At 40.4% G+C, this 27,477-nt stretch overlaps 1 protein-coding gene across 4 annotated transcripts in view; it reads right to left on the reverse strand.

The window, feature by feature from the left end:
• The window catches only part of OPHN1 (oligophrenin 1), a 388,712-nt gene that overhangs the window by 207,605 nt on the left and 153,630 nt on the right, over positions 1–27,477 (reverse strand). For all 4 annotated transcript variants that reach the window (XM_054471934.2, XM_063660731.1, XM_063660732.1 and 1 more), the window contains exon 5: positions 21,056–21,127. In XM_054471934.2, the coding sequence (XP_054327909.1) occupies positions 21,056–21,127 (72 nt within the window). The remainder of the gene's footprint in view (positions 1–21,055; positions 21,128–27,477) is intronic.

A 27,477-nucleotide genomic window follows, 5' to 3' on the forward strand; every position in this document is an offset into this window, starting at 1 on the left:
ATATAAATGGATAGTAATAAGTCAATTTCAGTTAAATTTTTTAAAATTTTAAAACCACAATATGCTTATATCATATAGACAGAAATCACTGCCAAATATGTTCTTAAAGTGCCTGTAGAAGCTAAAGCAACTCCATCTTGGATGCAAATCCACTATATTGACTTCTGATTAACCTCTATTCCAGAAATGCCTCTAAGATTTCTACTTTATCTACTGTTATCAATCTTGCCCTTAGATCAGAATAACTTTGACCATAGATCCTGCCCTTAGAAAGATTCACATAGCATTCTTGCCTTTGCCGGGCAGGTCAGCTTCAATTGTCCTACACATTCCGTCCCTGTGGTATGCACGCCCTGGGTCTAGGGGGTAACGGCACAGGGGTCCACCATCTTGTCTCACTGCTGCCCAAGACTATGGGTTCTATTTGTAACTATCTATTACATGTTTCTCTCTCAGAAACTGGATATGTCAGCTTCTTTCTTAAGCCTCTCAGCTTTCTTAGACTTCAGGGGTAGGTGTGCATAGACCTGCTCACTGTAGAACAGTGCTTAAGACTTGCTGGAGGAACAAAAGTGATACAAGCAGCATGAAGGTAGCAAAAGAATATGAGTATTATTCCTTGCTCTGCCACTAGCTTCCTGTAGCACCTAGGGGGGGTCACATTCCCTCTCTGGGTGTTTGAGGCAATCTCTCTCTGGAAGACAAGATATGGTGAAAGTGCCTCTGTGATTATTATATTAAAGTACTATAGATAGATAACCAGTATTTTTCTCTTTCCTGCCCTTTGAATATATTCCAGAGGCTCCTGGTTAGAGTCCAGCATCTCTATTCTCAAAAGGCCATTATGACAGTCACTGTTCATTGCCAATTCAATAGCCATCCTCCTTCTTCCTATTTCTTCAGATATCAGGCAGGCAAGCAATGTTCTCCCAAAAAAAGTGAGCCCCCCTCCCAGGCCAAAGGGGAATTTTAGTGCTCCTATTTCTTTTTCCTAAATATTGTCCTAGGAGTTGGCCCACAACTCCGCTATTGCCAATGAGTTATTAGGGAAAGTCAGCTGGCAACTTTGGTAAGACATTTTTCTCTTGGATAAAAGACAAACTATGTCATGTGAAAAGAGCCCTTTATGGCTGGGCATGGTGGCTCATACCTGTAATCCCAGCAATTTGGGAAGCCTCGGCTTCCCAAACACCTGAGGTCAGGAGTTCACGACCAGCCTGGGCAACATGGTGAAACCCCGTCTCTGCCAAAAATCCAAAAATTAGCCAGGCGTGGTGGCATGTGCCTGCAATCTCAACTACCTGGGCGGGGCTGAGGCATGAGAATTGCTTGAGCCTGGAAGGCAGAGGTTGCAGTAAGCCAAGATTGCACCACTCCAGACTGGGAGGCAGATCGAGACTCTGTCTCAAAAAAAAAAAAAAAAAAAAAGAGCTCCCTCCCTTCCTTTCTGCTTGGGATGCTAACATGTGAGTATGTAATATGTTGAGCTGTGACAGCCATCTTATGACCCTGAGGTGAAGTCTAAGAGAATCACAGAGAAAAGACCTGGAGGACACTGACTGAAACTTCTAACTGCCTACCTCAAGAGTTCTTAAGTCACTTACCCATAGATACATATGATACAGTTAAATTTATAAATTAGTGACAGTAAGAGATGAGCAACAATAACTACTAAAATAGCACAACAAAAATTATAACAATATACTGAAATAAAAGTTATGTGAATACGGAAAAGGAAAGTAATTAAATCAACAACAAAAGTTCTCATAGTGTTTGATGATTAACTTTATGTGTCATCGTGGCCATGCCACGGTACCTAAACATTTGCTCAAACACTAGTCTAGATATTTACTTAGCAATAGTTTTTAGATGAGATTAACATTTAAACCAGCAGTCTTGCGGATGTATGTGGGCCTCATCTAATCAGTCAAAGGCCTTAGGAGTAAAAAGACTGAGGAAGATGACTGAGGAAGAGGAAGAGGAAATGCCTTTGGATTTGAGATGCAACATCAACTCTTCCCTGAGTCTCCATCTTGCCAGCCTGCCCTACAGATTTTGAACTTGCCAGCCCCTACAATCATATAAGAGAATTCCTTAAATTAAATCCCACTCTACATACACACATACACACACATACACACACACACACACACACACCCCTTGTTCTGTTTCTTTGAAGAACCCTAAGACATGGTATAATGATTTTTGACTAAAAATATACAAAAAGCCTAACTGACTCATTCAATCACTTTGTTCCTGGGCATTTATTATTCCTCCCAAATATCCTAGGAGAGAAAGTCATTACTGAAGTGGCTGTGTTGTCTGGGGTATAAACCTGGGGTTTGTCATCTCTTGCCAGAAAAATTTAGGAAACGGACGCAGACGAGGAGCTTAGGAGCAGAGGTTTAACAGACAGAAGAGAAGAGAAAGAGAAACAGCTGTCTCTACAGAGAGAGAGGGGTCTCCAAAAGGAAAGGACCTGCTTACTGCGAATGCACCAGATTTTATAGTCCAGCTTGAGGAGGCAGTGTCTGATTTAGGTAGGGCTCACAGATTGGTTTGATCAGGTGTGACGTTTACATAGAACAAGGGGAAGGCTGGTGTCCCCGCCCTAATCTTATTCCACAAATGAATTCTCCTTGGCGGGCACCATCTTGTCTGCTTCTTACTGTACACATGGCTGGCAGAGAAAGGATGATGGAGGAGCCATCTTGAACATGTCTAGTCTCTAGTTCCTGCCAGCATTCACTCATGCAAGCTCTCAGCTTGCTTGTCTACGTCTGCAGCTCGACTTTACAGGCTGCTCTTTGTTAGAAAATGATTTGAGGCTGCTTTTCATTAAAAAGAAAAGTCTTACCAAGGACTCCTATACCCTTACTATCTGCCTAAGTGATTTCTTCTTAACTCCTATATCATTAGCAAAGTCCCTGGAATCTTAATATACAGGCATACCTCGTTTTTATTATGCTTTGCTTTATTATGCTTCACAGTTACTGAATTTTTTACAAATTGAAGGTTTGTGTCAACCTGGCATGGATCAAGTGTACCAGCATCATTTTTCCAACAGCATGTGCTGACTTCATGTCTCTGTGTCAGCATCATTTTTTTTTTAGCAATGAAGTTTGTTTTTTAATTTTACATATACATTTTGTTTTTAGACATAATGTTATTGAGGGCCAGGCACAGTGGCTCACATCTGTAATCCCAGCACTTTGGGAGGCCGAGGTGGGTGGATCACTTGAGGTCAGGAGTTTGAGACCAGCCTGGCCAACATGGTGAAACCCCATCTCTACTAAAATCACAAAAATGAGCTGGGTGTGGTGGCACATGCCTGTAATCCCAGCTACTCGGGAGGCTGAGTCAGGAGAACTGCTTGAACCCGGGAGGCGGAGGTTGCAGTGAGCTCAGACTGCACTATGGCACTCCAGCCTGGATGACAGAGTGAGACTCCATCTCAAAAAAAATTTTTAAAAAAAAAGACCAAAAAAAGACATAATGCTATTGAACCTTTAATAGACTACAGTACAGTGTAAATGTAGCTCTTTTATGTATTTGGAAAACAAAATTTTTGTGACTCACTTTATTGCAATATTCACTTCGTTACAATGGTCTGGAACTGAACACACAATATCTGCAAGGTATGCATTTATTAGAGCTTCCAGAAACCCATTTGCTAATGCAAATTAACTGTTAAGAATATGGAATTACTGTGTTAGAAGGCATTCAATTTTAAGCTTTTCTGGCATATGGCTGAAGCCAAGTAGCAAGAACAAAATTATACCACCCTGTTCAGGATAAAGAGAATGGACTTTGGAATTGGAGAGACCAGAAAGACCTGTATTTAAATCCTGGCTCTGCCATTTTGTAGCCTGTGTGACCTTGAACAAGTAGGTCATCCTCTCTGAGCCCTGGTTTCCTCTTCTGTAAAATGGGGGATAAAATCTTCACAGGATACTGTAAAAATTAGATGGCAGTATAGACCCCAATGCATAGCAGGTACTGAAAAAAAAAAATTAGCTCCCTTACCTTCCTCTACCAACAAAATATTTATTAGACCTACACAGTTGCCAATAGCCACAGGTGGCTACATTACCTTAAATTAACTAAAATCAACTAAAATTTAAAATACAGTTTTTTAGTTACACTAGTAACCTTTCAATTATGTAGTAGCTACACGTTGCTAGAAGCTATTGTAGAGGAAAACTCAGATATAGAACATTTGACATTTCCTCCAAAAACAGGGAATCCCCAAATTACAATCCAATTTAGGGAGATACATGCTCTTGATTTCCTGTATCTCCTGTCAACTCCAGACATGACTTTGAAGCCAGCTAATATTAGGAACCGAGTTACAAGCTCACAAAAGGAAACCTCATTTGAGCGAGATCACCCTTGTAATTACAAAAATGTTCTCAAATAGTTCAAGTGGAAAGTGCACCGGGATAGGGAGAAGTTGCAGATAACAGTTTCACTTTGGGTGTAGACGGGAAGAGAAAACTAGTGTCTCTCTGCTCTTTGATGCAATTCCCTTCTACTCTAGTGAAGGATAGCAAGGGAGATGGAAAAAATATAACCTCATCCTGGGTCATGGTCAATTCTATGTCACTGACAACAAGATAATATTCCCTTTTCACCCTCTACTCTTCAGGCTAAATGTGGCCATTATTCTTTATTTTATTTTTTGTATTTATTTAAGTTTTAGGGTACATGTGCACAACGTGCAGGTTTGTTACATATGTATACATGTGCCACGCTGGTGTGCTGCACCCATTAACTGGTCATTTAACATTAGGTATATCTCCTAATGCTGTCCCTCCCCCATCCCCCATCCCCCCTCCCCCCACCCCCCACCCCACAACAGGCCCCAGTGTGTGATATTCCCCTTCCTGTGTCTGTGTGTCCTCATTGTTCAATTCCCACCTATGAGTGAGAACACGCAGTGTTTGGTTTTTTGTCCTTGTGATAGTTTGCTGAGAATGATGGTTTCCAGCTTCATCCATGTCCCTACAGAGGACATGAACTCATCATATTTTATGGCTGCATAGTATCCCATGGTGTATATGTGCCACATTATTTTTCAGACATAGATTACCTTGTAAGAGGGTAATAACATTACCACATCAGCTGTGTGGGTACATTCCCAGATTGCTTGAGCAAAGGGGTTTACTCTATGCCAGATACTTTACATATGTGGTTGGTATTAAGTAGAGTTGCTCTGTGTCTGTACAGCAGATTTCTCTTCCACCAGTGACTGCCTCCTTCTCTATATACAGATTAGAGACACAATATACATTTGCTGAATCAAATTCTCTTGCATCTTTCTGAACTAACTCATTTTCCTTGGATATGTAGCAAATAAAACACTTTTATACTGCTAGTGACGAGTGATGACATAAATTGATACAACCATTTTGTAGACCAATTTGGCAACATATCTAGTAAAAATGCTTAGATTCTACAACATAGAAATTCTATTTCTAAGTATATACCCAGGAGAAGAGTTGAAATATGCACAAGGAGACATGTAAATCACTGTCACAGGAGTATTGTTTGCACTCACATAAAAAATGGAAGCAAATGACGCATCCATCAATAAAAGAATGAGCCTGGCACAATGTCTCACAATCCAAACACTTTGGGAGGCCAAGGCTGGAGGATCAATTGAGACCAGGAGTTCGAGACCAGCCTGGGCAACACAGGGAGACCTCATCTCAACAAAAATATTAAAAATTTGTGAGGTTTGGTGGTACACACCTATAGTTTCAGCTACTCTGGTGGCTGTGATGTGAAGATTGCTTGAGCCTGGGAGTTTAAGGCTATAGTGAGCTGTGATTGTGCCACTGCCCTGGGCAACAAAGCAAGGCCTTGTCTCAAAAAAAAAAGATAATTGTTTAAGAAATCATGAGGAAAAAAAGCAATATATAAAAGAGCACCTGCAGATCATTCCTTTTTTATAAATATGAAAATCAGTAATAGCAAACATTTGTATGTTATGTACTATGTGTACCAAACTACTCTGAGCATTTTACACATAATAAGGCATTTTATCCCCACAACTCTATGTGGTAAGTACTATAATTTATCCCATATTATAGATAATGAAACTAAGGCAAAAAGAAGTTAAGTGACTTGCCTACAGTCACCAGCTACTAAGGTTGAAGAGCCAAGATGCAAACCCAGGTAGTCTGGCTCCAGAGTCCACTGTCTCAACCAGTATATTATGTAAAACAATACTATATACTGCTTAGGGAAATTCACCTACGAGATAAAAGGGAAGGAAAGTCATCATAGAGGAAGAAGGTCCATATATGAGGATAATCAGGAGGATAAACCCATAAAGCCATTGTCTCCATGTATGAAGAAATGGATTGCTGGTGGAAGATGATACAAAGGAGATATTAAGGTTTTCTAATGTTCTTTTCTGTTTTTTGAAATTATAACATATACTCTGAAAAATACACTATACAAATGTCAAAAAATTTTCACAAACTGAACACACCCATGTCATCAGCACCCAAGGTCAAAACAACAAAATATTACCTGCACCCTTGAAAGCCCCTTTGTGATTCTTTTTTTTTTTCAGTAACACCCCGACTCTTGGAGGTAACCACTAACCTGGCTTCTAACATCATCACTTAGTTTTACCTGTTTTTGCACTTTATAGAAATGGACTCATATAGCAGGTAATCTTTCGTGACTTTTTTTTTTTTAACTCAACCTTGTATTTCTCAGATTCATCTATGTTACGGTGAACAACAGCTCTAGTTCATTTGTTCTCATTGCTATAGAATAATGACAATTTGCCACAATGTATATATCCATTCAACTGGTGACAGGCATTATTAATCTTTTTTTTAATCTTCTGATACGAGCCCCACAAAGCAGGGTTCAGAGTGCAGGGTAGTAGAAAGAGCACAGTCCCTGGAGTAACAAAAATCTGTTTTAAACCAGCTTCTGTTAATAACTATGTGTCCTTCTATAAGTTATTTGGCCATTATGGGTCTTGACTTCCACATCTGTAGGATACAAATAATAATAATTGAAAGGATATAAACCAAGTACCTAGTACATGGTAGTTATTATTGTAAGGCTTATAAAATGTTTGCTACAGACTTGAAAATCACTTACGGATTACTGTCACATAGCTTAATTCTTTAGCACCTTGGCCACTTGATCTTCCCTGCTAATGCACTCTGGTAGCCATTGAAACCCAAACATGGAAATTCAAATTCTTTGAATCTATCAATGGGTGGTTTGCTGATGTTTCCTTCCCCTCTTTCCCAGAGCAAGCACTGGCCTTTGGAACGCAGACCAACACTAACACCTTTGTCTTTATCTACATTGTCAGGTTTCTGCCATCTTTGATACGTTTTCAGTCTCATCTACCTCCAGAACAGGCCCTTTTCTTAAAGTTCTTTCTGTGATAACTGTACATGGACGAGAAACATCATTAAGACGGACAATCCCATGTCCTGTCATCAATGCTCTCTTGCCTGCCATCCCTTGAGTGAGAACACACTATATCATAGCTTCCACACTTGCTCCCACTCTCCATAAAGTGGGTTAAATGCAGACTCAGATGTCTTAGTCAGACGATTTGGCCCTGGTCCCACCAGAAACCACAAAAAGGCTCAATTCAGTGGCTGTTCCTCTCTGGCAAGGGCACCCTTGAAAAAGAACTGAAAACATAATACTGTGGGCAACTCTGACAAGACCCAAAAAATATGAATCAAAGGGTACAAATACCCTCCCTGTCATAAGGCTAGAGGGGATGACTGAGTCTTTATTCTGCCATCCCTACTGGACAGTCTAGCATTCTACACTGCAGGATGAAAGACCCATTATAAACAGAGCTGGACTAAGACTTGCTTGTCCTCCCTTAATCTTGGGTCAGAGAAGTCGGTGGGGGGAGGCAGGGAGGTTGCATGATTATAGGAAGGCAAATAGTGGTGAGAAGAGTTCTGCAAATCAAGTGATAAAGTGTACACATGGGGAAGGATACACAAACTTTGCATGTGTTGGGAATTTTGAGAGGTGGGAGGGATAGGAGTGAACCAAAAAGAAATCTAGAGTGGCTGCTCAAAGAACTTTAAACATAGTAGAGAAGAAATTAGGAAAAAGGGGCAAAGAAAGGAATCATCCTTCATCTATCCTTGGATCCAGAAATTAACTCTTATATTAACCCAATATAAGATATGTCAAAATTCATGGACTCACAGCCAAGGAACTTGGGTTCAAATCCTGGATTGTCCACTGTTTTTTGCCACTGTCAAATAAGTCTATTAATAGCATCAAGAAGATTACATTAAGGTTCCAGACTAGAATAGTAATGTTATAACCCCTAAAATGAAAAATGAAGGTGTGGTTGATGGGAGTTGAGGGCTAAAAGGGTTAAGCAAGACAGAAGTGCTGATATCTTCATCTCACAAAGCTAGAGTCAAAAGTTAATGAAATAAGAAATAAGAGTTTAAGTATATTATTTAAAATAACAGAAGCAAGCAGTACGAGAAGTAAAATGGTCTTATAATTATCAAACAGTGGAAGAAGAGGGAAAGTAAGGGGGAAGTGTGAGCAATGATCTCCTGTATTCACAGCATGGAGAAATAATTTTTAAACTAAAATAAAACATAGTAATATAAGCATTTTAAAATATAAAAATAACTAAGAATGAAACATAAATGGTTAACAGTATCCACTGTTATGAGTAGTGGATCCACTATCTTGAGTAGTGGATAAACATGAGAAGCCTTTTGATTTTCTTTGTGGACTCTGTATTACTATTTTATTTTTAAAAATATGCCTATGCATATATCTGTTATAAAATTTTAATTTTTAAAATGGAAAAGTTAGCATTAATTATTTTCTCAAAAAATAAGGATTGTGAAATAGGGTTAGTCTGATGAAATTGCAGATCACACATTAAAGTTAGAAAAAAAAAATGTGCAGCCGGGCGCGGTGGCTCACGCCTATAATCCCAGCACTTTGGGAGGCCAAGGTGGGCGGATCACCTGAGGTCGGGAGTTCGAGATCAGCCTGACCAACATGGAGAAACCCCGTCTCTACTAAAAATACAAATAAAATTAGGTAGGTGTGGTGGCCCATGCCTGCAATTCAAGCTACTTGGAAGGCTGAGGGAAAAGAAGCACTTGAACCCGGGAGGCGGAGGTTGCGGTGAGCCGAGATTACGGCCATTGCACTCCAGCCTGGGCAACAAGAGCGGAACTCCGACAGAACGGAAAGGACAGGACAGGACAGGAAAGGACAGGACAGGACAGGACAGGACAGGACAGGACAGGAAAGGAATAAATGTCCATCTCATTGCATAAACATACCAACTCCACACAGAAGTTGAAAGACATAACCTATTTAATTGAAAACAGGAAGATCTATGTGGTTTAACCATAAGGAGGCGGTTTACAAATATTTTTAACAAATAGAGTTCTGTTATAAAAGACATGTTGCCCCCAAATTCCACTATAGAAAACACATCCAAGGTAAAGTGCCACTTGAAGCATCAATGCCACTTGAAGAACTTAATCCTGCTTGAATAACAGGATGAGTTTATATGGAATGTGTTCACTATTAGTTCAGAGCATTCTCTGTGTTATTTTGTTCCTTCCTTCATTGCTTTCATCCTTCCTCCCTACCTACCTCCATTTCTATGACAAAGAGATATCCTCCCACATCCTGCAAAGCCAGAGACACATACTGGGAGACCAAGCAACATGAAACCTCTTCATATGCCAGTAGTCACTTGGGAAACATTCAATGTTCAACACCCCTATCCCTCTGTTCCTGCCTCATTCATTAACTTCTCCATTCTTTTTTGATTTTTAATTCACAGTAAGTCCATCGTCAATCGGACAGTTTCATGGAGCACTTTCTGTCGTCCCTATACTATTACCAGTACTAACAAGAATTACAGTGATGAAAGAAAATTTTTTAGCACATACGATTGATGAAAGAAACTTATTTAGTGCATATTATTTGCCAGGTACTGTACTAAGAACTTTATATATGTTAACGAATTTAATTAATTAAATAACTATCTGTATATGAATTTTCATCAAATACTTCCTCCTCTTGATTCTGAAGCCTGAGAAAGCCCATGAACTATCTACAAAATGGGCAGGAGCTATCTACCAAATGTAATTTATTTGTCTAGGTAAGTGTTATCAAATAGAAAGATAATGCAAGCCACATGTAATTTTAAAATGTTTAGTAGTCACAATTCAAAAAATAAATAAATAAGTGGTCAAATATTATCACTTAAACATATAATCAAAATTAAATGTTAATATTTTCTATTTTTTCATACTGTCTTCAAAATCCAGGGTATATTTTAGGGTATATTTTCCACTTACAGTGCAACGAGTTCTGTCTACTGTATTTCTAGTACTCAGCAGACAAATATTTAGTTAATTACCCTCAAAATCTCAAACTAGGTGCTGGGAAAACTGGCTAGCCATATGTAGGCAGCTGAAACTGGATCCCTTCCCTACACCTTATACAAAAATTAATTCAAGATGGATTAAAGACTTAAATGTAAGACCTAAAACCATAAAAACCCTAGAAGAAAACTTAGGCAATACCATTCAGGACACAGGCATGGGCAAGGACTTCATGTCTAAAACACCAAAAGCAATGGCAACAAAAGCAAAAATTGACAAATGGGACCTAATTAAACTAAAGAGCTTCTGCACAGCAAAAGGAACTACCATCAGAGTGAACAGGCAACCTACAAAATGGGAGAAAATTTTTGCAATCTACTCATCTGACAAAGGGCTAATATCCAGAATCTACAAAGAACTCAAATTTACAAGAAAAAAAAAAACAACCCCATAAAAAGTGGGCGAAGGATATGAACAGACACTTCTCAAGAGAAGACATTTATGCAGCCAACAGACACATGAAAAAATGCTCATCATCACTGGCCATTAGAGAAATGCAAATCAGGGTGGAGCCAAGATGGCCCAATAGGAACAGCTCCAGTCTACAGCTCCCAGCGTGTGCGACTGAGGTACTGGGTTCATCTCACTGGGGAATATCAGAAAGTGGGTGCAGGACAGTGGGTGCAGCGCACCAAGCATGAGCCAAAGCAGGGCGAGGCATTGCCTCACCAGGGAAGCGCAAGGGGTCAGGGAATTCCCTTTCCTAGTCAAAGAAAGGAGTGACAGACAGCCCCTGGAAAATCGGGTCACTCCCACCATAATACCGTGCTTTTCCAACGGTCTTAGTAAACGACACACCAGAAGATTATATCCCACGCCTGGCTTGGAGGGTCCTACGCTCACGGAGCCTCCCTCACAGCTAGCACAGCAGTCTGAGATCAAACTGCAAGGCAGCAGCAAGGCTGGGGGAGGGGCGCCTGCCATTGCCCCGATGCTTGAGTAGGTAAACAAAGCAGCCAGGAAGCTCGAACTGGGTGGAGCCCACCACAGCTCAAGGAAGCCTGTCTGCCTCTGTAGACTCCACCTCTGGGGGCAGGGCATAGCCAAACAAAAGGCAGCAGAATCTTCTGCAGACTTAAATGTCCCTGTCTGATAGCTTTGAAGAGAGTAGTGGTTCTCCCAGCACGCAGCTGGAGATCTGAGAACGGACAGACTGCCTCCTCAAGTGGGTCCCTGACCCCCAAGTAGCCTAACTGGGAGGCATCCCCCAGTAGGGGCAGACTGACACCTCACACAGCCTGGTACTCCTCTGAGACAAAACTTCCAGAGGAACGATCAGGCAGCAACATTTGCTGTTCACCAATATCCGCCGTTCTGCAACCTCCGCTGCTGATACCCAGGCAAACAGGGTCTGGAGTGGACCTCCAGCAAACTCCAACAGACCTGCAGCTGAAGGTCCTGACTGTTAGAAGGAAAACTAAAAAACAGAAAGGACATCCACACCAAAACCCCATCTGTACGTCAAAATCATCAAAGACCAAAGGCAGATAAAACCACAAAGATGGGGAAAAAACAGAGCAGAAAAACTGGAAACTCTAAAACTCAGAGCGCCTCTCCTCCTCCAAAGGAATGCAGCTCCTCACCAGCATCGGAACAAAGATGGATGGAAAATGACTTTGACGAGTTGAGAGAAGGCTTCAGATGATCCAACTACTCAGAGCTAAAGGAGGAAGTTCGAACCCATGGAGAAGAAGTTAAAAACCTTGAAAAAAAAATTAGATGAATGGCTAACTAGAATAACCAATGCAGAGAACGCCTTAAAGGACCTGATGGAGCTGAAAACCAAGGCACGAGAACTACATGACGAATGCACAAGCCTCAGTAGCCGATTCGATCAACTGGAAGAAAGGGTATCAGTGATGGAAGATCAAATGAATGAAATGAAACGAGAAGAGAAGTTTAGAGAAAAAAGAATAAAAAGAAACAAACAAAGCCTCCAAGAAATATGGGACTATGTGAAAAGACCAAATCTACGTCTGACTGGTGTACCTGAAAGTGATGGGGAGAATGGAACCAAGTTGGAAAACACTCTGCAGGATATTCTCCAGGAGAACTTCCCCAATCTAGCAAGGCAGGCCAACATTCACATTCACGAAATACAGAGAATGCCACAAAGATACTCCTCGAAAAGAGCAATTCCAAGACACATAATGGTCAGATTCACCAAAGTTGAAATGAAGGAAAAAATGTTAAGGGCAGCCAGAGAGAAAGGTCAGGTTAACCACAAAGGGAAACCCATCAGACTAACAGCGGATCACTCAGCAGAAACTCTCCAAGCCAGAAGAGAGTGGAGGCCAATATTCAACATTCTTAAGGAAAAGAATTTTCAACCCAGAATTTCATATCCAGACAAACTAAGCTTCATAAGTGAAGGAGAAATAAAATCCTTTACAGACAAGCAAACGCTGAGAGATTTTGTCACCACCAGGCTTCCCCTAAAAGAGCTCCTGAAGAAAGCACTAAACATGGAAAGGAACAACCGGTACCAGCCACTGCAAAAACATGCCAAACTGTAAAGACCATCGAGGCTACGAAGAAACTGCATCAACTAACAAGTGAAATAACCAGTGAACATCATAATCACAGGATCAAATTCACACATAACAATATTAACCTTAAATGTAAATGGGCTAAATGCTCCAATTAAAAGACACAGACCAGAAAATTGGATAAAGAGTCAAGACCCATCAGTGTGCTGTATTCAGGAAACCCATCTCATGTGCAGAGACACACATAGGCTCAAAATAAAGGGATGGAGGAAGATCTACCAAGCAAATGGAAAACAAAAAAAGGCAGGGGTTGCAATCCTAGGCTCTGATAAAACAGACTTTAAACCAACAAAGATCAAAAGAGACAAAGAAGGCCATTACATAATGGTAAAGGGATCAATTCAACAAGAAGAGCTAACTAGCCTAAATATATATGCACCCAATACAGGAGCACCCAGATTCATAAAGCAAGTCCTTAGAGACCTACAAAGAGACTTAGACTCCCACACAATAATAATGGGAGATGTTAACATCCCACTGTCAACATTAGACAGATCAACGAGACAGAAAGTTAACAAGGAGATCCAGGAACTGAACTCAGCTCTGCACCAAGCATACCTAATAGACATCTACAGAACTCCCCACCCCAAATCAAGAGAATATACATTCTTCTCAGCACCACACCACACCTATTCCAAAATTGACCACATAGTTGGAAGTAAAGCAGTCCTCAGCACATGTAAAAGAATAGAAATTATAACAAACTGTCTCTCAGACCACAGTGCAATCAAACTAGAACTCAGGATTAAGAAACTCACTCAAAACCACTCAACTACATGGAAACTGAACAACCTGCTCCTGAATGACTACTGGGTACATAACGAAATGAAGGCAGAAATAAAGATGTTCTTTGAAACCAATGAGAACAAAGACACAACATACCAGAATCTCTGGGACACATTCATAGCAGTGTGTAGAGGGAAATTTATAGCACTAAATGCCCACAAGAGAAAGCAGGAAAGATCTGAAATTGACACACTAACATCACAATTAAAAGAACTAGAGAAGCAAGAGCAAACACATTCAAAAGCTAGTAGAAGGCAAGAAAGAGTTAACTAAGATCAGAGCAGAACTGAAGGAAATAGAGAAACAAAAAACCCTTCAAAAAAATCAATGAATCCAGGAGCTGGTTTTTTGAAAAGATCAATAAAATTGATAGACCACTAGCAAGACTAATGAAGAAAAGAGAGAAGAATCAAATAGATGCAATAAAAAATGATAAAGGGGATATCACCACCGATCCCACAGAAATACAAACTACCATCAGAGAATACTATAAACACCTCTACGCAAATAAACTAGAAAATCTAGAAGAAATGGATAAATTCCTCAACACATACACCCTCCCGAGACTAAACCAGGAAGAAGCTGAATCTCTGAATAGACCAATAACAGGCTCTGAAATTGAGGCAATAATTAATAGCTTACCAACCAAAAAAAGTCCAGGACCAGATGGATTCACAGCCAAATTCTACCAGAGGTACAAGGAGGAGCTGGTACCATTCCTTCTGAAACTATTCCAGTCAATAGAAAAAGAAGGAATCCTCTCTAACTCATTTTATGAGGCCAGCATCATCCTGATACCAAAGCCTGGCAGAGACACAACAAAAAAAGGGAATTTTAGACCAATATCCCTGATGAATGTCGATGCAAGAATCCTCAGTAAAATACTGGCAAACCGAATCCAGCAGCACATCAAAAAGCTTATCCACCATGATCAAGTGGGCTTCATCCCTGGGATGCAAGGATGGTTCAACATATGCAAATCAATAAACGTAATCCAGCATATAAACAGAACCAATGACAAAAACCATATGATTATCTCAATAGATGCAGAAAAGGCCTTTGACAAAATTCAACAGCCCTTCATGCTAAAAACTCTCAATAAATTAGGTATTGATGGAACATATCTCAAAATAATAAGAGCTATCTATGACAAAACCACAGCCAATATCATACAGAATGGGCAAAAACTGGAAGCATTCCCTTTGAAAACTGGCACAAGACAGGGATGCCCTCTCTCACCACTCCTATTCAACATGGTTTTGGAAGTTCTGGCAAGGGCAATCAGGCAGGAGAAGAAAATAAAGGGTATTCAATTAGGAAAAGAGGAAGTCAAATTGTCCCTATTTGCAGGTGACATGACTGTATACCTAGAAAACCCCATCATCTCAGCCTAAAATCTCCTTAAGCTGATAGGCAACTTCAGCAAAGTCTCAGGATACAAAATCAATGTGCAAAAATCACAAGCATTCTTATACACCAATAACAGACAAACAGAGAGCCAAATCATGAGTGAACTCCCATTCACAATTGCTTCAAAGAGAATAAAATACCTAGGAATCCAACTTACAAGGGACGTGAAGGACCTCTTCAAGAACTACAAACCACTGCTCAATGAAATAAAAGAGGATACAAACAAATGGAAGAACATTCCATGCTCATGGGTAGGAAGAATCAATATTGTGAAAATGGCCATACTGCCCAAGGTAATTTATAGATTCAATGCCATCCCCATCAAGCTACCAATGACCTTCTTCACAGAATTGGAAAAAACTACTTTGAAGTTCATATGGAACCAAAAAAGAGCCCACATTGCCCAGTGAATCCTAAGCAAAAAGAACAAAGCTGGAGGCATCACGCTACCTGACTTCAAACTATACAACAAGGCTACGGTAACCAAAACAGCATGGTATTGGTACCAAAACAGAGATATAAACCAATGGAACAGAACAGACCCCTCAGAAATAATGCCACATATCTACAACCATCGGATCTTTGACAAACCTGAGAAAAACAAGAAATGGGGAAACGATTCCCTATTTAACAAATGGTGCTGGGAAAACTGGCTAGCCATATGTAGAAAGCTGAAACTGGATCCCTTCCTTACACCTTATACAAAAATTAATTCAAGATGGATTAAAGACTTACATGTTAGACCTAAAACCATAAAATTCCTAGAAGAAAACCTAGGCATTACCATTCAGGACACAGGCATGGGCAAGGACTTCATGTCTAAAACACCAAAAGCAATGGCAACAAAAGCAAAAATTGACAAATGGGATCTAATTAAACTCAAGAGCTTCTGCACAGCAAAAGAAACTACCATCAGAGTGAACAGGCAACCTACAGAATGGGAGAAAATTTTTGCAATCTACTCATCTGACAAAGGGCTAATATCCAGAATCTACAATGAACTCAAACAAATTTACAAGAAAAAAACAAACAACCCCATCAAAAAGTGGGCAAAGTATATGAACAGACACTTCTCAAAAGAAGACATTTATGCAGCCAAAAGACACATGAAAAAATGCTCATCATCTCTGGCCATCAGAGAAATGCAAATCACAACCACAATGAGATACCATCTCACACCAATTAGAATGGCGATCATGAAAAAGTCAGGAAACAACAGGTGCTGGAGAGGATGTGGAGAAACAGGAACACTTTTACACTGTTGGTGGGACTGTAAACTAGTTCAACCATTGTGGAAGTCAGTGTGGCGATTCCTCAGGGATCTAGAACTAGAAATACCATTTGAACCAGCCATCCCATTACTGGGTATATACCCAAAGGATTATAAGTCACGCTGCTATAAAGACACATGCACACGTATGTTTATTGCGGCACTATTCACAATAGCAAAGACTTGGAACCAACCCAAATATCCATCAATGATAGACTGGATTAAGAAAATGTGGCACATATACACCATGGAATACTATGCAGCCATAAAAAAGGATGAGTTCATGTCCTTTGTAGGGACATGGATGAAGCTGGAAACCATCATTCTCAGCAAATTATCGCAAGGACAAAAAACCAAACACCACATGTTCTCACTCATAGGTGGGAATTGAACAATGAGAAAACACGGACACAGGAAGGGGAACATCACACACTGATGCCTGTTGTGGGGTGGGGGGAGGGGGAGGGATAGCATTAGGAGATATACCTAATGTAAATGACGAGTTAATGGGTGCAGTACACCAACATGGCACATGTATACTTATGTAACAAACCTGCACGTTGTGCACATGTACCCTAGAACTTAAAATATAATAACAATTTTTAAAAAAAACGAATCTCAAACTAACAAAAGATCAGATTTGCAATATTTGTCTATTGTTCTTGTTGTCATGAGCCATGAGAAAACTGAGTTTCAGAGAGAAGTGCTGTTTCCTGCAAAGTGAAATGAGCCCTAGACTTACAACCAGAACTCAATTCATATCCAAGCTACTGAGTGACCTTAGAGGCTACACCTCACTGAACTTAGTGTCCCCACCTGTTAATGGGAGATAATAACTTTTACAAGATTGTTCTGAGGTTCAAATGAGAACTGGATCTATATGTTTAAGGGCCTAATATAGCACCTATCACAGCCAGTGAACTCACAAAGCCAGCTAGCAGCAGTGCTGGGTATATCAGGCTAAGTCCAATCAGGAGATAGAAAACATTACAAATAATTGACATATAAGAAAACTCTATATGGTACTCTAAGGTTAAGGAAAAGTACTCAAATAAGGACAAATTTTAATGGGGTTCAGACCTCACTTGAAAAGGAGTATTTTGGTGGGGCGTGGTAGCTCACGCCTGCAATTCTAACACTTTGGGAGGCCAAGGCAGGAGGACTGCTTGAGCTCAGGCATTCGAGACCAGTCTGGGCAACATGGTGAAACCCCATCTCTACAGAAATTACAAAAAAAAAATTAGCCAGGCATGGCAGTATGTGCCTGTAGTCCCAGCAACTTGAGAGGCTGAGGTGAGAGGATCACCTGAGCCCAGGGAGGTCGAGGCTGAAGTGAACCATGATTATGCCACTGCACCTCAGCATGGGTGACAGAGTGAGACCCACCCTGTCTCACAAAAAAAAGAAAAGGAGTAATTTAACACACTGGATAGCAGAATGTTTGCTGATTTGGCCCCGTGGTTCATAGTTACTATGTAAGCAGGAGGCAACTCACCAGAGTACAAAAAAGCAGGCCAACAGTGACCAGCGGAGAAGGTATACAGAGAAGGTGGGAAAACTGAGTTGCAGGTGGGCTCAACGGGGCCCGCCTTGTTTGATGGGAACCCCCTAGGGTGCAAGCTCAATGTATGAGGGCCCTGCAGAGGGGGTAATAGCTCCATGATAACTCTTCAGCCAGCAAGTGGGCCATGTGTGGTAGGGGGTCTACAGAGGGAAGCTGAGGGACAGCATGGTCATGAAGGCTTCAAGGAGATTGAGGCACCATGTGTCTGGGTGGGTACTGGGTCAGAGTTTCATCAGCTGTCCTCCCCACCCTGCCCCACCCCCACCTCAGCTGGAAACTTCAAGAGATCCCCCTCCTCCTGCAATGTCCCTCCAGCTCCCTCTACTGAGAAAGTTTCAGAGCGTGCTCACTATAAAGGAAAGTTGCTTAAAGAAAATCTGTCCATTATCACAGAGCAGGTATTGAGAGGCTTGGAACTGATTGGCAATAAATTGATAACACACAGGGGTAGACTATAAGCTTCATTTTGACTATTGGAATTCTAGATAGTTTATTGGAGACATGACTCGTACTAAGTTGGTCTTCTTTGTAGATATGCAGGTTGGCCTTACTGGTAAAGAAGTATGAAAAAAGATAGATACGTATTTAACCTTTCTGAAACTCACTTTCTTCATTGAGACAATGGATATTAAAAATCCTACCTCACAGGTTTGCCGTGAGAATTAAGGAAGAAAGCATATGTAAAACCCTCAGCGCAGGCATGGGCCATAGGAAGTGCAGTCATGCACCACAAAATAATGTTTTAGTAAACAATGAACTGCATATACAATGACAGTCCTATAAGATTATAATACAGTATTTTTATATGTATGCTTTATATGTTTAGATAAACAAATACTTACCATTGGGTTATAACTGCCTATACTATTCAGTACAGTTAACACCCGTACAAGTTTGTAGCCTAGGAGCAATAGGCTATACCATATAGCCTAGTTGTGTATTAGGCTAGACCATCGAGGTTTGTGTTAAGCACACTCCTATGAAGTTCACACAACCATGAAAACATGTAATGATGCATTTCTCAGAACAACATTAAGCAACACATGACTGCACATAATACAGATTCATTTCCATTTGCTCAGATAATATGAGGGCAAACATGGTAGCATATCCTTACTTTCCTAGTGTTATTCTTATAAAGGAATGAAAGTAAATCAAATTGTTTCACAAGTGGTTAAGTATTTTTATCCTCAGTTGTAATTTTAAATATACTTCTATTCTTCAGTCATATCCTCTCCCAACTAAGTATTGATGTTAATGAGATTCCAGTGAAACAAGTATTGCTGGGCTATCAGGGGAACTCACTTTGCTTGAATACCAGTCATTTCTAACAATGCCCATGTCAATCTGATGATAGCAGGTAGTGGGAGCTCAACCACTAATTTGCTCTTTCTTCTCAAAATTTGCTACTTTCATGGCCAGGCATGGTGGCTCATGCCTGTAATACCAGCACTTTGGGAGGCTGAGTTGGCAAGATAGTGTCTTTTAAAAAAAGAAAAACTTGCTGTTTTCAAATTCTTGATCCAAACTGATTGTCATGATATTCCAAATAATATCTACTGGTTGGTATGCTCTTAGTCCTAAGAAAACTAGATGCTTGGACAAGATGCTGTATTTTAGCCCTGGTAGAAGAAACTACCTTTGCTACATGGTGGATACACATTGAGAGCTCATGACACAGACCTACACCTAGCTTAAAAGATTAAAAATGAAAATTATTAACATCTCTTTAACAGACATTGGAGAATCACAGAGATCCATGTGATGGTCAAGCTGAAAAGAATGTGAAATTATCTGGCACACAGCATTGTCCAATGGAACTTTGCACAATGATGGAAATGTATTTTATCTGCACTGTCCAACACAGTAGCTACTAGACACGAGTGACTGCTGAGCACTTGAAATGTGGCTAGAAAGAATGAGGAGCTGAGTTGTTAATTTTATTTTATTTAAATAGATAGTAGTTACCATAATAGACAGCAAAGATCTAGACAGCATAGCTTAATGTAAAGAGTATGGAACGTAAAGCTAAAAAGACCTTTAGGTCTAAATCCAGGCCACTATCACTTACTAACCACATCAGTCTGTTCTTGCACCGCTATGAAGAAATACCTGAGACTGGGTAATTTACAAAGAAAAGAGATTTAATGGGCTCACAGTTCTGCAAGCTGTACAGGAAGTATAGCAGCTTCTCCTTTGGTGAAGTCTCAGGAAACAAAATCATGGCAGAAGGTGAAAGGAAAGCAGGTACATCTTACATGGCCAGAGCAGGAGCAAGAAGTTGGGGAGTTGCTACATACTTTCAAACAAGCAGATGTGATGAGAACTCACTCACCACTAGCAGAACAGCATCGAGGGGATGGTACGGAACCATTCATGAAGGATCCACCCCCATGATGCAATCACCTCCCACTGGGCCCCACCTCCAACACTGGGAATTACAACTGAACGTGAAATTTAGGTGGGGACACAGATCCAAACTACATCACTAACTATATAACTTTGGTCTTGTTATTTATCTTGTCCAAGGCTGTCACCTCATTTGTGAAACGGGGAAAATGCCAGAAGCACACAAAGTCCTTGTGATTAAAGAACGAACGTAAAGCACCTAGCCTAGTGCTCAATATAGCAGGCAGTTGATAAATGATAGCTAGCTAGTTTTCCAGACAAAACAACAAAAACACCAAAAGGAGAGGAAACTTATGCACAGATACAGAGCCTGTTGGCCACAAAGTCGGAGGCCAATTCTAGATTTTCTTACTTTCTTTCGTGATTATTTTCTCATAGAAATTAATCACCCACCTCCCCACCCCCTTTGTCGTGTTAGTTGAGGCTACTATAACAGAATGCCATAGACAGGGTGACATAAACAACAAACATTTATTTTGCACAGTTTAGGAGGCTGACTAGGCCAAGGGCAAAGCACCAGCAGATTGGTGCATATCTTTGTAAAGTGAAGAGTAGTAGCCCCTACAACTATTCGATTGCTATTTTAAAAAATCTTATGCATATACAGAAAATGTACCTTGGTGAAGCCTATTTGTTCCTTCCGGAAATTTTCCAAGGGTTTAATCAGCAAATCACTAGCATTGTGTACCTAGACAAAAAGGAAAAACAAACAAAACAATTTCTAGGTTAACAAGGTTCAGATACAAGATTCCTTGTTACTATGACATTTTCATTTCTATACCAACCTGCAAAATGTTAAATGGTTTGCTGATTTGTTGGGTTTTGTTACTATTTGTTTCTATATTGTTTCTGAAAATCAAATGCATTGAGAAGAAATGGGAGAAAGAATAAGAGGGGCATTTCTCTGTAACTTTAATGATAGTCTGACCTGAGTTTTTAATCGATAAATATCTGAAGTGATGTCCAGCAGAAGACACAGGAGACCTGAAGGACAGGTGAAAAAGAGAAGAGAAAGACAATGGAAAATACAAGAAAAGGACAATTGCAGCAAGTGCAAATCATTTCATCAGAGGCAAATGAGTGTGCAGTGACAGCATTAGGATAAAACATTTACAGTCCTGCCTGTGCCATAAAACCAGAACATTTCCTTCAGAATGCGGAGTGCATTACAGCATCACAGAAAACACTAGACTAGGCTTTCAAATTACCTAAATATAAATGCTCAGAAGCTAATAGGAATGGCCTGTTCAGGGACTATTAATATTGGCAATAATAAATATGTTCTGGAGATATAAAAACATCAAAATCAAAGAAGACCCCTTGTTCTTTGGGCAGGTAAAGGTATACAAAGCTTTTTCTTCATATAAATCTCTTATGAGATTGTGTATGTTCAAGGCAACAAGTGGGGTTTGTGCCTCCATGGTGAGAGTTAGAATCACTAAAATGGAAGACCTTAGAGAAGGCATCTAAAGGGCTGAATTTTGGGAATCATTGCATTAATTTTTATTAATTACAAGACAGAAAACTAAAAGACAAGTTTCCTTGTCATATGAGACATAGGTGTCAGTAAGACAATATATATCTTCATAACAAAAATAGACAACATAGGAAAAAGCCAGTTTTGACAAAATCTGAGTTCTCCAATCTAAGAAGCAATTTTTAACCTACCTCCCCAGAAGTGTAGAAAGTTGTGGGGCATTAGTGCATAGGTTATACGTGTCTTTCAGGTAATTTGGGCCTCTTATTCTGTGTATAGGTATGATTCAAGGTTCAACTAAATGGGCAAACTCCTAAAATGGCACTGTTAGCCTTTGTATGAGAACATCCTGGTGAACCCTGACATTCTGATCTACTGCAGCTCCTAATGCTACCATCCAGGACAGCCAGCACCCAGCAAAAAAAATATATAAAACTAGGCAAGAAAAAAAATGTTTTCCTTGAGAACAGAGTCATTCTCTATGTCTCCTGATCACCAGTGCTTTTATATCTGGCTTTCTAAAACTTGTTTGCTACAAGCCTAGACTTAAAAAATCATGAAACCCTTCCCAAAGTTTGCTGATTTTTAACAAAATCAGACCTCTTGCCTGCTAACACTTCCAGACCCTGTCTGATTCTCATCACATCTCTTCTCTTCTACTGGATCTATGAAACCCCATTGAGTCCTAATCGTACTATAACCTACCTCCCAGTACGACACTTAACATTCTCTTTATCTCTGAGTGTGCTCATTTGCCAAAGGCAGGAAAGTCTATAAATTCCACCCTGCAAGAGCCCCTAGTAAAGACTTCTCTATGCAGGTCTGATTCATAGAAAGATTAATTTTGGTTGCTTAGGAAATCAAAGCTCCACTAACAATTATGGTATCAAAAAAAAAATTACACCAATGACTCTCCTTAATTGAAAATAAGACTTCTTCTACTAAAAATACCCACAAATTAAGTCATTGGTGTCATAGGCCCAGTGCAGAAAGTCATTTTTCTCCTTTACTATTGTGGAAGCCTTAAAACATGGCCACAAACTCTGACATACCTTCCATTGAGAGGTGAGGTCTATGTCCCCTCTACCTTGAATGTGAGTAGGCTTGTTAATATTTTGAACAAATAGGGTACTCCAGAAGTAACACTCTGTGACATATGAAGCTAGGTCATAAAAGGCCAGCACCAGTTCTCTCCCAGTTCTTTTGGAATACTCCCACTAGGAGCCTTGAGACAGTACATAAGAAGTTTAATTACCCTAAGATTACCAAACAGAAGAGGCCAAATTCTAGTCAATGTCTCATACCAGCTGAATTCGCCCTTCCTGCCATCCCCACTGGAAGATGCCAAACATTAGGAAAACCATTTTGGACCCTCCATATCAACTCATCTGCCAGGTAAATGCCATCATTTGGAGCAGAAGAATCGCCCAGCTGACCCATCTGAATGCCTAACCCACAAAATAATTACAAATAATTAGTTTTAGTTTAAGCCAGTAATCTGCAACCTTTTCGGCACCAGGGACCAGAATCACGGAAGACAATTTTTCCATGGACCCAGGGTAGGGGGAGGTGGAGATGGTTTCAGGATGAAACTGTTCAACCTCAGATCATCAGGCATTAGATTGTCATAAAGAGCATGCAACCTAGATCCTGCATGCCCAGTTCACAACAGGGTTTGCTCCTATGAGAATCTAATGCCGCCACTGATCTGATAGGAGGCAGAGCTCAAGCAGTAATGCTCCCTATCCTGCTGCTCACCTCCTGCTGTGTGGCCAGGCTCCTAACAGGCCATAGACTGATGCCCCGCAGCCTAGGGGTTGGGGACCCTGGTTTCAGCCACTAATATTAGAAAAAGTTGTTATGAAGCAATAGATAATTAGAAAGACAATTTGCAGTTTAAAAAACGTAATACGGGCCAGGTGCGGTGGCTCACACCTGTAATCCTAGCACTTTGGGAAGCCGAAGCCGAAGCCGAAGCAGATGAATCACCTAAGGTCAGGGGTTTGAGACCAGCCTGGCCAAAATGGTGAAACCCCATCTCTGCTACAAATAGAAAAAACTAGCCGTGCGAGGTGGCACATGCCTGTAATCCCAGCTACTCGGGAGGCTGAGGCAGGAGAATCACTTGAACCCAGGAGGCGGAGGTTGCAGTGAGCCAAGACTGTGCCACTGCTCTCCAGCCTGGGTGACAGAGTGAGACTCAGTCTCAAAAACAAACAAACAAATAAATAAATAAATAAATAAATATAATAAGTTGGCCACTAAGAAGTGGCCAACTGTGAAACATTGAGGAAGTTTGCCTTTGAATAAGAAGTGTACATACTACTTTCTAAAGCACTGTATGGAGCTGGGCCCTTGCATATTCAGGAACCCCCAGGACGGCAGAGTTGCTGGCTTTTCATGCTCCAAAGGGGATTGTCCTGCATAAGCAAGTGTGTCAGCAACTTCTCACACAGGGTCCATAAGGCCACTGACTTTTACATGTTTGACCCCAGTTCAGTCTGAAAAATAGTCCATGGTTTACTAGAATTGCAGGACATCATTTTCCCTTAATCACTTTGGCAACACTGCTCCCAGTCTCCTACAGCACAAACAGATATTCTGAACCTTTTCCTCTCTATGACACTCATTGGTTATTATACTATTTTCTTGTCAGAATAGAGACTTAGGAATGTAGAAAAAAGTCACATTGAGGATTTCCTCTTTTTTCTTTTTCACTCTATTTTGTTCTTAAACCCCTTAGAACTCTAGCAATGACTCCCCTTTGAAGTAAATTTGGCCTTTAATCTCTTTTCTAATCACTGCATTCATTGTGTGAGCTCACTGGGGACAAAAACTCCCACCTGCTACCTCAGGTAGAATCTTCACCATAAGGAGTGACATCCTAAACTCATTAGTGAGTTTCTTTTTTTTTTTTTCTTTTTCTTTTATTATTATTATTATTATTATTATTATTATACTTTAGGTTTTATGGTACATGTGCGCAATGTGCAGGTAAGTTACATATGTATACATGTGCCATTGTTCAGTGTTACTTTGGCCTTTATTCAATAGGATTCTGATGATAGAAACTCACTAATGAGTTTCTATCATCAGAATCCTATTGAATAAAGGCCAAAGTAACACTGAACAAGGTGTTGAGCAGAATAGAGATGATATTCAGTCCAGTATTGCAGGATTGCTCAGGAATCTTTGATGGTAAATGAAATATCAAAAGAGAGCACTGGGCCAGGCGCAGTGGCTTGCGCCTGTAATCCCAGCACTTTGGGAGGCCAAGGCGGGTGGATCAACTGAGGCCAGGAGTTCGAGGCCAGCCTGGCCAACATGGCAAAACCCCATCTCTACTAAAAATACAAAAACTAGCTGGGCATGGTGGCGGGTGCCTGTAGTCCCAGCTACTCAGGAGGCTGAGGCAGGAGAATCACTTGAACCCAGGAGGCGAAGGCTGCAGTGAGCTGAGATCACGCCACTGTACTCCAGCCTGGGCAACAGAGGGAGACTCCGTCTCAAAAAATAAAATTAAAAAAAAAATTTTTTTAAAAGAGCACTAAAGACAGGCTGAAATATTATGGCGGCCTCTTTAGGTCACTTTTGGCAGTCTTCAAAAACAGACCTTGCACATTGCCAACAGAGGCCCCTTCAGAGTCAGAAAGGAATCTAGGCAAGCTTCATAATCATATAAGAAGTATGCAATTCAGACTTTTCAAGGCCCTCCCCCACTCTTTTTTTTTTTTTTGGCAGGGCCTTACTCGCCCAGGCTGTAGTACAGTGGCATGATCATGGCTCACTGCAGCCTTGACCTCCTCAGGTTCAGGTGATCCTCCCACCTCAGCCTCCCGAGTAGCTGGGACTACAGGCGCATGATAACACCCGGCTAATTTTTGTATTTTTAGTAGAGATGGGGTTTCACCATGTTGACCAGGCTGCTCTTGAACTCCTGTCCTCAAGCGATCTGCCTGCCTCAGCCTCCCAAAGAGCTAGTATTAAAAGCGTGAGCCACCGCACCCAGCCCCAACAGGATACTTTTGAGAACATCACAGGGATGCCCTTCCTCACTTCTTCCCTTCATAATTCCTTCCCCAATTTATATTCATTTATGGAGATGACCAGACACAGGCAATTTCCATGCTTGAGGGCTGTGAACTTTCTTACTGTTATTCTAAAGCTTACTTTGGACTCTTCCTTTACAAAGGATAAAATGCAATATAAGACCCACTAAATTATCCAGACTGGGGTAGAGGAGTCCTTTTGCTACAAAGCCAGGAAATGGAAAAGTTATAATCAAGCAATGAATTCCTGGCATGGGGTGAAAGGCACTCATTAAGCCTAACCATCTCAGCATTCCTGGAATTAAGTGGGAAATAGGGAGCAAACACTCAATATATGATTGAAAAGTTGTTGGGACAAAAGGGCACAACATAATTAAAGACAGAAGAAAATGAGTCAGTCATGTGGCAAAGTATCAGCAGGAAGGGTGAGAAAAACAACATCTCAAAAGATGAATACTACTTCAATATGTGAGGGCTTTGTTATTGGGTAAATAAAAGAGATGGAGAAACAACTAGGGCTAAAGAGAAGTACAGCTGAGCTTTCCAGTGCTATCTGAATGAAATGGGGGCAAATGCCTGTGAAAACAACATGGGCAGCAGTCCACAAACCCTGTGGGCGGAGAAGAACATTTAGTAGACTGTGTATTAGCAAGGGGGCCATCTAAGAGGGTCCAGGGAAACCACACATACTGGTCTCTTCTTAGTACATTTAAAAGCAAATATTTTAAACTAAGAAAATTCCCAAATCATATTTCCACAAGCAGAATCTTGTGAGTAACTAAAGATAACTAAAAACCATGCTTACGTAATCAGTATTTTCCCCTTACAAAACACGTCCATGTTTACTATGTTATTTGGAGCACTTTAAACAACCATAAGAGATGGGGATTATTTTCCTCACTCTACAAATAAGAAAAAGGAGCCCAGGAAAATGAAGTAATTAATCTGAAGTCAACAAGTTAGTGACAGATCCAGAATTAGAGCCTTAATTCTCTAATTCCCCTACCTCCAAGTCCTGCCTTCAATCCTACTTCTCTAGGAGTCTAGATTCTATGAGGAGTATTTTGAGAAATCAGTACCACACTGTTGAAAGGAAAGGGGTTTTATAGGTAAATGAGTTCTGGCTGTTGGAATAAATAGCTTTAACAAAACTGAGAAGCCCATAAAAAGTCATCTGATGGAGAAAGGTAAAACAGAATTCCCATCTTACCATCATGCCCCTAATAAAAATGAATATTGATCAACACATACATTTCAACATTTAAGTCCCCAATAAGTCTAGGGTGGGAACAAGGACCAGTATTTCCAATAATTTTCTGCTGGTGCTGGTCATGATGGTACTGCCGGTCTAAGGACCACACAAAAAGATTATTTTTAGGCTGTTAAAATAATTAGACTTCATAAAAATGAAACTCTTAAGTACAAATCTAGCAAAATACATAAAATATCTACATAAGGAAACTACAAAACTCTGATGAAAGAAATCAAAAAAGATATAAATAAATGGAGAGA

Source organism: Pongo pygmaeus, chromosome X, assembly GCF_028885625.2.
Source record: "Pongo pygmaeus isolate AG05252 chromosome X, NHGRI_mPonPyg2-v2.0_pri, whole genome shotgun sequence".
Taxonomy (NCBI): domain Eukaryota; kingdom Metazoa; phylum Chordata; class Mammalia; order Primates; family Hominidae; genus Pongo; species Pongo pygmaeus.